The following is a 12,908-nucleotide window of genomic DNA, read 5'->3' as shown; positions in this document are numbered from 1 at the left end:
CAACCTGCATATTGTTCAAAACAATCATTAGTATTGTGGCTGATGTTTGACAGCAAGCCTAAAATCCCCATTCCCTCCCCACTCCAGGGGAAGGTTACTTCAAAATCCTCATTTTCTCCCCACCCCACTAATCTGTTCTGGGAAAGAATCAAACTCCCCTCTCTTCATTTCCCAAATAAAATATCCCAGATAATTAAGGAATAATCAAACTGCTAGCAAGGAACCTGCCTGGAATTCCACATTCCTGTCAGCTGCATAAAGGAAACTTTGTAAGCAGAAAACAGCTACCGGTGCTTAGAGATCATAGAAAGTGGAAGCTGGAAGTTCGGCTCCATTTACAAGCAGGCAGAAAACTCATTCAAGACAGGATACTTCACAATGGAAATCGCCCAAACCTTCTTAGAAACACAAAGCCCATGTTGCACAAACCCCAAAACTTCAAAAACATTGAACCATATAAGAATTCCTCCTCTTATCCAATTTGCTGTTCAGCTGACCCAGAAAAGAGCTTCTAGCCGCTCTGTCAATTTAAAACGACAGCGTTTCCTGCCCCCACTTCTTCTTTGCCAAGCGATCTCCTGGCTGAGAAGCGAGCTGATCAGTTGGGAGGCTTCTTGGCTTCTCAATTTAAAGGGACGGTGTCTTGTTTTTTTCCCCTCTTCTTCGACAAGTGAGTCTTGATTTTTTCCTTCTAGCCGATCAGCTGGGAGTCGGGAGGCAGCAATAGACTGGGGGCGGGGCCAGGCAGAATTTTTACTACCGGTTCTCCGAACTACTCAAAATGTTTACTACCAGTTCTTGCGAACTGGGGAGAACTGGTAGCAACCCACTACTATACTCTCATTACATCATTGTTTTTAATTAAAGCAGACTCAGGAATCTGCTGCTTCCTCTCAAAACAACCCACCACATTTTTAAAAACATTGCTGACCTTTTGGTTCAGCTAAAGCTTCAGCAACTTTTGGGGAGAAAGCTGTCCCTGAGAAATGATCTGGAGGGCTTGTTGTGTGAAAGTGGTGGCAGTACAGATATATCTTTGGAGGTAGTTTAATGGTAGACTGCTTCAATTTTATTCTAGTTGGAAGAGTGAACTATAAATTAAAACCTTGATTTAAAAAAAAATGAGTTTGAAAACGATTTTTTTAAAAGGCTGAGGTAAAAAAGGTCAAGATGGCAACCATAGTAAAGTGATTGAAACTGCCTGTTTTCTATGTGCAAAATGTGTGTGAACACTCCTGAAGAAAAGAGGAGAAATAAGCATTGTGTCAATATTGTGAGAGCTACACTTTGAGGTAGCTACAAGATTGGGAGATGATCAGAAACACATATTTTCCTTGCCTTGATAGATAATTGTTTTTCTAGTTTTTGTTGACTGAAAATTTATTATTCCGTGACTGAAAATTTATTATTTCTTAATTTCATTTTATGCATACATGTTAGAGAACATAATAGAGAACATAAAATAAGGATGGAAGAAATAGGTGGCTACGGAAACAATGATTAATTCTCATCATGTCCTTGATACTACATCTAATACTTCATGTGATGGAAACAGTGCCTGTTGCCCTGCAGAGTGCCTCATTCTGAATAGCTTGAGTTTTCAAGAAAGAAATGTCGCACCATTGTGCCAGTTTGTATGTTCAATACTTTCTGGTAGAATAGCAAGTGAGGGAAAGTATACTCTGATTAACCAAAATACAGAGATACCTACTACTTTGCTATTTTTGAAAATAAGTATCTAGTTAACTGTGGCTTATTTAATAAAGTATTTTAAAAAAAACAGTACCTTATACCAACTTGCTTTCTGTTTTCCAGGTGATTTTGAAGATGAATTCTTTGGAGATGAAAACATCATCTCAAGGACTGAATTTCCTGAGAGTTGGTTGTGGCTAACAGAGTCCCTGCCCGAGCAGCCCAACAGTCAAGGGTATTAGAGTTCTGCTGTTTATAATATCCCACTTTTCAGTTGAAAGGAAAATTTAATGATTGCAAAATTTATACAGGGGTGGGAAAGATAGTGTCTCTTCCAAGAGGAAAGGATCAGAAAAGGTTCTGCATGAAACCTGTGGTTTATTTTTCACCTCCTTTAGAAGAGAAAAGCTACTTGTTAATCACTGTTCTTTATTATGGCGAATGACCAGAATTCCATTTTGAAAAGGTAGAAAAATGTTTAATTACAATTAATAACAGAATAACAGAGTTGGAAGGACCTTGGAGGTCTTCTAGTCCAACCCTCTGCTTAGACAGGAAACCCTACACCAATTCAGACAAATAGTAATCCAATGTCTTCTTAAAAATTTCCAGTGTTGGAGCATTCACAACTTCTGGAGGCAAGTTGTTCCACTGATTAATTATTCTAATTGTCAAGAAATTTCTCCTTAGTTCTAACCTGCTTCTCTGCTTGTTTAGTTTCTACCCATTGCTTCTTGTCTTACTCTCAGGTGCTTTGGAGAATAGCTTGACTCCATCTTCTTTGTGGCAGCCCCTGAGATATTGGAACACTGCTATCATGTCTCCCCTGGTCCTTCTCTTCACTACACTAGTCATGCCCAGTATCTGCAACCGTTCTTCATATGTTTTAGCCTCCAGTCCCCTAATCATCTTTTTTGCTCTTCTCTGTACTCTTTCCAGTGTCTCCACATCTTTTTTACATCATTAACATTTAAATTTTTTTATATTTAGTTTATTTAGAATATTTAGTTTTAATATCTTGCTGGTTTAAAAAAGAAAAACTGTCTACTTTAACAAAACTATCTTTAAGGAGGGCTGAGAAATGTAATTGTCTTTCTGCATAATTGATTGTTTAAGGCTTGATACACTCTGCTTAAACTCACATCATCCTGTGAAAAGCCATGAATTCTGATAAATTAATCTTAGCCAAGTTGATCCAGAGTTATCAGCCAAGATCAAAGGACCTGGGGGGGGGGGATAGTTTCAGTGAAATAGAGATGTACCTTGCCATATGCTGTTTTCTCTTCTCACACCGAAAGACCCCATTAGCAACGATAATGCACCTTTCCTCTTAGGTTCTATTATATGGAGCATAGTAGAAGGACCAAGAGATAGTAGTTGTGGAGAAAGCTGCTTTTCAGCTCTTGCCACTTGGACTAGACGAGTTTGTTGTGCATCGTCTCCCATCACAGGGCAACCTTGGAAGCTATCAGTAGAACCTTGACGGAAATGCAGATAAAGGAAATGTGACAGTGAGTCACCTTGAAGTTGATTTCAAAGTTAGGAATAGGTAGTTGGTGATTATTTATCCAGCAGCAATCAAATTGCATTGTCATATCTGTTTCCCATATTACTGTTGATTGCTTTCAAAATGAGTTTTTATTTTGAAACCCCACTGTTGCAAACTTAAATTTAATGCGGGAAATAGCTGACAACAACTTCCATTTGGAATTTGTTTGTATTTCCCATTGATTCTCAGATCCTTTTTGGAAGGAAGGACACTGTATAATTGGTAGCTGTCTACCTGACATGAGCTTCCAAGTGCACACTGTAATAGCTCTATATAGTAATGATGCAACGTAGTGGTTCTCAGCCTTTTGTTCACTGTGGTCCCCTTTAAATACCTTTTGTGGCCACATCCACAGACCCTCAAGATGTAACTCAATATTTAAATTATAACATTTCTTCAACCCTTTGTAGACCTCCTGTGATGACATGCACCCCCCCTCAAAGTCTGCGGACCACAGGCTGAGAGCAACTGACATAACACATTTCATTTTGTCACTAGGATTTCAAGCAAGACACTGACTTTTTATCTGAGGGATTCCATCACAACTTGGGAGGTGCTGGCTGTGAGCATTTCACCCACCAAAGGTAAAGAATTTTGAATGATGGAGTGAAAGTTGGGAGATATGAAAAGCACCTAAGAATTGAAATAGAATTAACGTTTTGGGGGGGAATTTGCCATTGGCCTTACTTGCAGGGATCTGTGTGGCTGAACCTTATGAAGTAACAGTTATGAAAGACTTCTTCATTGATCTTCGAGTACCGTATTCAGTAGTGAGGAATGAGCAGGTGGAGATTCGAGCTGTTCTGTACAACTACGCTGATGAGGATATTTATGTAAGTTTTGGGACTGTGACAAGAGTGTGGGTTTAGAAATTAGGAAATGTGCATGACTTGTGTTGCTATCAATTCTTTGACAGGCAAACTTTATTTATTTCCATAAGCCACAGCATTTTCTGATCAATAAAAAAGTGCCAGTGATGGAGGCCATGGTGGGCACATTTGGCTAAGGCTCTTTGGATCAGAGTTGCTTAGAATTTTTGTTGTCAGGACCACTTCCCACTTTTGAACATTATGGAGGGCCCCCAAAGAGCTTTTATTTTTATGGGCTATATTTATCAATCTTTACCATATTAAAAATTGAAATTGATGCATTTGTAGAATATTTATTTACTGAATAATATAAAAGCAATAATATTAAATTCATCACATGTTAACCAATAGAATATTTTTTCATGGCAAAATATAGCATAATAATGAGAAGAGTAACATTATTTTAAATGTGTGCAAATACCTTTACTGTCTGGCAAATAATTCTGATATTGTGAGCCCCTGTGAGGGTTTTTAGAGGACCCTTCCTCAGATCACATTTTAAGAAACACTGGTTTAGATCATCATCTCTGCTTCATTTGTGTTTTCTATTGAGAAGTGCACTTATGGGGCTCAGGTATTTGGGTGGCCTTATTTGCATACATACTGAATTATCCACATAGTCCTATTTTCTACCAGTCTATGAAGAAGGGAAGGGAAGGATAAATTGCATGATATGATATGATATGTATATGTGTGCTCTATGTGTCTTTCCTTCCATGTATCACAATGACTTGCTAGTGAAGGAACAGATTTAGTGGGGAATGTGTTTGTGTCATCTGTGGGAAAGCTGGATTTTAAATGATTCTTATGGCCAAAGCTGCCTTGTGGCTCATCTGCTTTTCTTCATCTCCACCAGGTGCGAGTGGAACTGTTACACAACCCAGCCTTCTGCAGTGCTTCCACAGAAACACAAAGATACCGAGAGCAGGTCCCGATTAAAGCCCTGTCTTCCAGGGCAGTACCATTTGTGATCGTCCCATTACAGCAAGGATTGCATGATATCGAGGTCAAAGCAAGTGTCCGGGGAATATTGGTATCAGATGGTGTGAGGAAGAAACTGAAAGTTGTAGTAAGTAACAAGTGGGGTTACATTATGGCTCTTGGAAAAGAGAGACGATAACCAGAGATTGCTGCAGATAAAGACTATTTACCATAATTTTATTAATGAATGCACCCTTTATCTTCTCCCATTGCAACAGAAAGACTTTTTGGTCTCAAAACATATCTTGTAACAACACAAAATGGCATATCTACCATGGTGGCTAAAATGGTTTAGTTTGTTATCTATCTTGGATGGTATAGTTGTTCTGACTGTCTTTTAAAAACTCCTAGAATCTTCCCATAGCAAAATTTGGTTGGTTTGAAAATGGCAGAATGGAGGCAAAGCTCCCTGCTTGGGGAGTTCTTTCATGCAAAGCAAATATGCCCAGTGTTGCAGCCAGAATTCTTTTAGTCCAGTCTTTCTCTCCCACCCCCCAATCCCTCCTCCAGCTGCAATAAAAAACATCCCTGCCACATGAAACAATTACCCTTTACATTTCAATGGTGTGATTTGGTGGATGGGTGGGAGGCAGCTCAGCTGTGATCGTCAGAGCCTTTTTTTACCTTTTAAAAGCGTTTTTTTACAACCTACTTGGCTGAATAGGTTTTAAAAGTAGTTTTAAAAGTAGTTAAAAAATAGGTTTTTTAAAAGTAAAAAAAAAAGGCTCTGATGATCGTGCGGCTCAGCTGTGATTGTCAGAGCCTCTTTTTTTACGTTTTAAAAGCATTTTTTAAAAGGAGCAACAAGTGGGTGACTGGGCGATTGGGTGGGCATGGACGAGGGGGGGAAAGGGATTTTCGCTACGGGTTCACTGAGCCACCCACCCCCATCACTACCGGATCAGCCAATCCGGTCCGAACTGGGAGCATTTCACCCCTGAACCAGCCATTTCAAAACCATAGAAGCCATTCAAACTCATCTATGCACAACAACTCAAGCTGGGGCTGAATGGATAGGTCTCAGCTAATGAGAACAAGATTAACAACAATGTGCTGGCTGGGTGCTTTTCAAAATGAAGTTTGGGAGCAGAAGATTGGAGAACAATGGTTACAAACAGATGTGAAAATAATTGGCAACCACTAGGAAGTGAGTGCTGATGATTCCCTTCAAAAATAATTCATACTGAAGACTGAGTGTAATAAAAATGCAATACAAGGCTAGCTGCCATTAGTATTCCAAGTTGCAATCTGCTAGTTTTTGGTATGGGTAGTCCTCAACTTAGAACAGTTCATTTGGTGACTGTTTGAAGTTACAACAGTAACTCCTGCAACCATCTGCCAGTGCAAACGGAGCTCAGGAGGACCATGTATGGCCCTCCTGTACTCTATTTCCAGCTGCAACGGACACCTGCAACCCTCCTGTGGCCCTCCCGAGCTCCGTTTTCACTGGCAGAGGCACCACGGGCTGGTCCTTTGCTATTTCCAGGGTGGCTCAATGGGCCAGATCTAAGCACCGGATCTAAGCACTGGATCTGGCCCCCAGGCCTTGAGTTTGACACCCCTGTTCTAAACCCCAGTTGACTGTGATTAGAGAATAGACAACTCCATCTGGAAAGTATCAAGTTGGTATTCTGACCTAGGCTTCCCCAACAGCATGAAGCCGAGTCCTCATCCTGATAAATCCCTTTTATTTAATTTACAGTTAATTCTTTTCCACCAAAGTCTTTCCTCTCCCAAAGACTCCCACAGTCTTTCAAGATAGTTCACAATTACTGACCTTTATCAGGCTTGGAGAGTGGCCAGGCCGATATCTTTCAGATGCTGCAATACTTTGCTAGAATGCAGTAATGAATTAATTGTCTTCTGCAAACTCCCCTCCCCTTTTGCTCCTCTTTTATTCTCTCTGGGAGGGGCCAGTCATTGTCCACCTGTGGCCTTACTCCCAAGTCGACCCTTGTTCTTTATCCGTTTCCTTTGTCTGGCAACTCTGCATATGCACACACTGGAAACAGGCTCCAGCTGTTCGTCTGCATCACTGATGTCTGACTCCAAAGGCAGCAGGTAATTGGCATACGGGTCTGGCCCCCTTTTTACCTCTGATGCAGAGCCCTCATCAGAGCCTTCCCCAGACTCCAGAACTGGCCCATGTTCCTCCCCAACCTCCTCACTGTTCGAATCTGCTGTCAGATCCACTGGCGGGCCACAAGAGTTGGGAAAGACTGAATAAATAGATGAATAGAGGTAGGGTTGTATATCAGGGGTGATATGCTACTGGTTCGCTCTGGTTCGGGCAAACCAATAGTGATGAAAACTACTGGTTCGGGTGAACTGGTAGTAAAAAGCTACCGGTTCAGGCAAACTGGTAGTTTAAAAAAAAGCTACTGATTCGGACGAACCGTTAGTTAAAAAAAGCTACAGGTTCCACTGAACTGGTATTTCCGACGATTAGCTGTACTGCCGGGTTTAGCTTTGCTAGAAAGCAGAAATCCTGCTTTCTAGAGAAGCTAAATCATGTGGCACAGCTGATCCTCCCCCTTGCTGTTCAACTTACCTTCCCAAGCCTCCTTTTGATGCATACTGCGTATGTGCATGCAGCATGCATTTGGTGCGCAGCACACATGCGTGGCCAGCGAACCGGTACCAAACTGGTTCAGATTTCACCACTACTGCATATTTAGATTATATAATCACATGTGAATACATTCTTTGGTATGAAGTCCAGCAATCTAAAAGAAGTTAAACATTAAAATGCCCAATCAGTTAGCACTGATTTTTATTAGATAAATAAAGCAATAGCATGAATGTTTGACCCCAAGAATATTACTGTAGGATAACAGCACTAATACTCAGAATGCAAACAGTATTTAAAGTTGCACAGTAGAATAGATTGATGAATGGAGTGGCATAGGATTGTATTTCGTATAAAAATAGTAATAATAATAACATAAATTTTAAAGAAAAATAGGAGAAAATCAGAACCCCCATGAATTTCAGTGACTTTTGGAGAAAAATCCTTTTGGATGATGCTTCCTGTTATTTAGATATTTCTGGGCATATGTATGTAGGGGGAAGGCCCTTTGGGACTCTTACCAAAGCATGTGCTGTGACAATAGATCCCAAAACAGATCCCAGAATTCACAATCACCATACTCAAGTCTAACTTATCGGAAAGTCACCCAAGTTAGGCTAAGCCCAAATAGCACCAGGCTGACTTTATTGTTAAACTGTTTCTAGAGGACGAGGAGTGTTACTCTTGTGCAGCAAAAGTCACATCAGCATTGCAACATTTTAAAGACTGGCAATACTTTTATCATCTAAACTTCATCAGGTATGTGGAATATCACTCTTTCAGAGGCAGGCTACATACATAAACATGCAGCAGCTGTTATTGGGGAGGAAGAAAGCCCAGGAGGCAGTACAGTGACAATAAGTAAGAACCTCTTAAGTGACCAGAGACATTCTTGTCCATTCGCCCTTAATCTGAGATAAGGAAGCTCAGGGCTTCCAGGATATTCAGCTACAGAAGGGGGCAAGGATCCATTAACAGCCTATGGTAGACTGGTGGATAAATAGAAATTAATCCTTAATAGAGGACCATGCTGAGTTGGCTCTTGAGAAGATATGAGGCTGACCTAAGCCTTTTCCTATTGTGCATCCAAGCACTAATCCTATTACTGAATATTTTACTACATTTCTAAGAGATGCTACAGGGGAGTCTTTGTATTTTGTAATTGCTCTTATGAAGTCCTTGTTGCTGTCATGCGTGATATTTTTATTTGCAATGAGGCTCCCATAAGAGATTGTTCTGGTATCTTTTTCTGTAACAGCCTGAAGGGACACAGAAAGATATTGTGACTGTTATTGAACTGGACCCAAGCACAAAAGGAGTCGGTGAGTAACTCTTAATTCTTACTCATTAATTCCCATTATACCTTTTACTAAGACCTGCAGATGGCAAAATCCTTTCACCCACATGCTGTTATTGTTTCCAGGGAAAGGAGAGGATCTTTTTACCACAACAGTTTAAAATAAAAGTTATTTTACTTTTCAAAAGTTATGTTCCTTCCTATTAAGTGCCTATTAAGGTAATTGTGTTGAATGCCATTTACAATTGATTATTAGAAACAATGCAGAAGAGGAACCTAATGTGGAAATAACTTGTATTTTTTCCCCTGTAATTTTCTGCATTTTCATTTTTCAGGTGGAACACAGGAACAATTGGTCAAAGCCAATAAATTAGATGACAAGGTGCCTGAAACAGAAATTGAAACCAAGATTAGTGTTCAAGGTAAGAATTAGTTATTTGAAACCCAGGCTCCTACATCTGTTAAATATAGAAGATGAAATAATCACCAGCCCAATTTTGCTACAATCTACTGGTGCTGTAGATGGACTCCTTGATAGAACAATATCTCCCTATTTTTCTGTTCCTGTACTGTTCACCAGTAGAACCTCTGGTCACAAACGCTTCTGATCACGACCAAATTGGGTTCTGACCAAAAAATTCACAAAATTTTTGAATCTGGTCATGAACATATACCTGAGTGGTGATCAAACATGGCCACGGCCAATTTCCCCTTCCGCATCATTTTTTTTGTAAGCGCCAAACAGATGGAGCATAGATCAGAGCCTTCCTTATTGGATTCACAGATACAATCGATCTGTCCCACTTCCAACATTTAACCTTATTACTCTTGCCTATCTGGTGAAATCAAAGTGGGTGTGTTCCAGGTCCTGATGTTTAAACAGTGTAATCTTATGGGATCTAGGAAGCCTTCCTTCTCTGCTCAGTGCCTGCCTTCTGGAATGCCATTCTCCCTCAGATCCTCTAATGACATTCAAAAAGTCATTTAAAAATTGGTGGTTTTCCTTGTGGAGTCCCTGTAAATATCTGATTTTTTACTGGTATTGAGTTAGTGTCAGATCTGCCATCACATTGCTTCAACCCTACTTCATTTTGATGGCAGCCTACCCTAAAGTATGGTGGGAGGGAAAGGCGAATGCAGGGAGGGCTATGACAGGAGCCAGAAGTGCCAACCAGAGACACCTGTTGAATGATTCAAGGACACAGGCATGGGAACAGAATGTGAATGCCTATCAAAGAGGCGCCAAACCTCAGACCTGTTATCAAAACTTTGCTGGACCCTACTAAGATGACCGGGTGGGGGTGGGGGTGGGGAATGGCCTTGGAGAGGGGAAAAGAAATGGCTTCATGTGTGAATTCTCAGATCTGGCTTTTCCTACACTGTAACCAGTGGTGGGTTGCTACCAGTTCACCCCAGTTTGGGCAAACCAGTAGCAGTGGTGGCGGGAGGCTCTGCCCACCCACCCGTACATCATCAAATACGATCTGCGCATGCACAGAAGCTTCTGTGCATGTGCAGATGAGGTGCGTGTGCGAGTGAAGGGAATGCACACGCGAGCGAACCAATAGCAGAGGTAAGTAAGTCCCACCCCGACTGTAACCAGTTGGCTTTAGTAAAAGTATACTTTCACTGCAAATGGAGTTGAGGGTCTTTCTCTAGGACAAGCCTGACAATTTTTTGGTCAGCTATATCCTTTTCTATATATATTGTTTCTTCTTTTTAACTGTAAGACACCCAGAATTGCTAAGGAGTCTGGCAATCTTGAAATTGAAATAAATAAGTTAGTCAATAAACCTTCTAATTAGTCCTGGAACCTAATTACTCCATGTTCAATGATCTAAAGGAAGGGTAGTGGAGTTGGAAGCAAGATTAGACTAATCAATAAAGATATTGAAGCTTAAAGAAAGATCATAAACTACCCAGTTTCTAACATGCCTGGCAATTTTTTCACATTCAGGTGACCGTGTGGCTCAGATGATTGAAAACTCAATTGAAGGAAGTAAACTCAATCATCTCATTATCACTCCTTCTGGCTGTGGGGAGCAAAATATGATCACCTTGACTCCATCAGTTATTGCCACCTACTACCTGGACACAACAGGGCAGTGGGAGACTCTTGGTGTGGATCGCAGGACTGGAGCTATCAAACAGATCATGACTGGTAAGGCAAATTGTCTCCAGATATGTTTTGCTCAGTAAATAGAAATGTGAGATTCATTAATCCCTAAAATAAACAAATATAAGACTCACAGAAGTCAAGAAGCCAAATGTTCTTAAATATATGGTGGGACTCGTTATTCTTTTTCTTTCACAAAATAGATTTCTGCTAGTTTAGCTAAGGATTATCAGTTCTTTAATCTGGAGTGGTCATAGTATTTAAATATGAAAAGTATTTAAATACTGAAAAGTATTTAAATATGGACTCATGGAATTATCATAATATTCTATAAAAGGAAATATATTTTTATCTCTTGTGGTGGATTTGGAAGTATTGTTCTGCTATCAAATTCTGGTTTTCAGGCATATAGGACAGCAGTCTTCAGCTCCTGTTGTTGTTGTTGTTGTTGTTAAGGTTACTTGCTTTCAGAGTCTCAATGGCAGAGTGGTATGGTTTTACACTGAAGCCAGAACACAAATCGAAACAATTGTGCAAAGGAAAAGCAACTCCAATGAGACACACAGCAAATAAATGAGTGGAAAACTGTTTTGGATGCCAGTCTGGATGTGAGTGTGATTTTGTATGGCTGGAGTTAAATTTCACAGCTCTTTCTATCTTGTCCCTTTTTAGGTTATGCCCAGCAGATGGTGTACAAGAAAGCAGACCATTCCTATGCAGCATTTACAAACCGTGCATCTAGTACTTGGTATGGACAAAAATATAGCCATTACTTTCAGATCATGGAAAGGCTTTCCTCTAACTTCCTCTATAAATGTTCATACATTTTCATTTTCTAACTTCTGCTTCAGCATCTGATTCTCTGTCTTTGTATTTTGTTTTTTTGCTTTCTTCATTCCTTTCTACCTACCTTTTCCTTCTTCACAGTTAGTAGCTCTTTTCTAGCCCATGCTTCGTTTAAAATCCTTTCAGCTTTCAGACAAAAGACTTTTTTCTGATAATGGCTTACCCATATAATATGTCTCTCTCTTGTCTTCTCATGTCTAGCATTTAGTATCAACCAGTTCTATTGTTTTTCCCCCCCCACTAAAATAAGAATCAGAATGTCCTGCTTCAAGCTAGCAGAAGACTTGAAACACTGATTCCATAGGATTGAGTTGTTGCTGTTATTATTACTAGATTTTTTTTCTCTTTGGTTAGTTCAATGTGATGAACATACTTAATATTCTTGCCTTCTATTTTCCTCACAACAGTAGCCCTGTGAGGTGAATTGGGCTGACAGAGGCCCAGAGTCACCCAGCTGGCTTTCATGCCTAAGGGAGGTCTAGAATGTACAATCTCCTGCTCTCTAGGCCAGGACCTTCACCACTACTGCAAAGTGGCTCTCTGAATAGATTGTTATCCTACTTCAATGTCCTCTGAAAGTACTCAGTTCCACTGACTATTACTAACACATATAGAATTCAAATGTTTAGAATTCATCTTTGATAGCTACAAGAACTGAATTAAGGAATTATCCTTCTCTTAACTCTTACCCTGGATTTCTTCCAAAGCTCTAGTTCCTATGTACTGTTGTGATATAACAACATTATAATTCTTCTTAAACTGATTTGATGCATTATTTCTCCTGATACTTCCTTGAGTCCTGGGTTGAACCTGGATTAGTTGAGCTCTTTTTCCTTCCTAGGTTGAAGGACAGATGAGAGATGAGGACAACTCATTTTAATCTTGATTGTTTCCCATCAATGCTTGGACAGCCTCTACAGTTGTTGTATCATAATATAGTGGTGTGGTGACAAACCACTCTTCCCCTCTTCCTCCTAGCTAGCAGCAAT

The 12,908-nt window shown here is 40.1% G+C and overlaps 1 protein-coding gene across 1 annotated transcript in view; it reads left to right on the top strand.

The window, feature by feature from the left end:
* Nucleotides 1-12,908, top strand: part of LOC131192129 (A.superbus venom factor 1) — an 81,865-nt gene that overhangs the window by 34,717 nt on the left and 34,240 nt on the right. The window contains exons 18-25 of the mRNA XM_058170976.1: nucleotides 1,816-1,927; nucleotides 3,740-3,825; nucleotides 3,935-4,074; nucleotides 4,967-5,179; nucleotides 8,919-8,982; nucleotides 9,293-9,379; nucleotides 10,915-11,118; nucleotides 11,746-11,821. Of these exons, the coding sequence (XP_058026959.1) occupies nucleotides 1,816-1,927; nucleotides 3,740-3,825; nucleotides 3,935-4,074; nucleotides 4,967-5,179; nucleotides 8,919-8,982; nucleotides 9,293-9,379; nucleotides 10,915-11,118; nucleotides 11,746-11,821 (982 nt within the window). The remainder of the gene's footprint in view (nucleotides 1-1,815; nucleotides 1,928-3,739; nucleotides 3,826-3,934; nucleotides 4,075-4,966; nucleotides 5,180-8,918; nucleotides 8,983-9,292; nucleotides 9,380-10,914; nucleotides 11,119-11,745; nucleotides 11,822-12,908) is intronic.

Source organism: Ahaetulla prasina, chromosome 2 (genome assembly GCF_028640845.1).
Source record: "Ahaetulla prasina isolate Xishuangbanna chromosome 2, ASM2864084v1, whole genome shotgun sequence".
NCBI lineage: Eukaryota > Metazoa > Chordata > Lepidosauria > Squamata > Colubridae > Ahaetulla > Ahaetulla prasina.
Note: the sequence above shows the minus strand (reverse complement) of the source record. Positions and strands in the feature narration are given on the sequence as shown.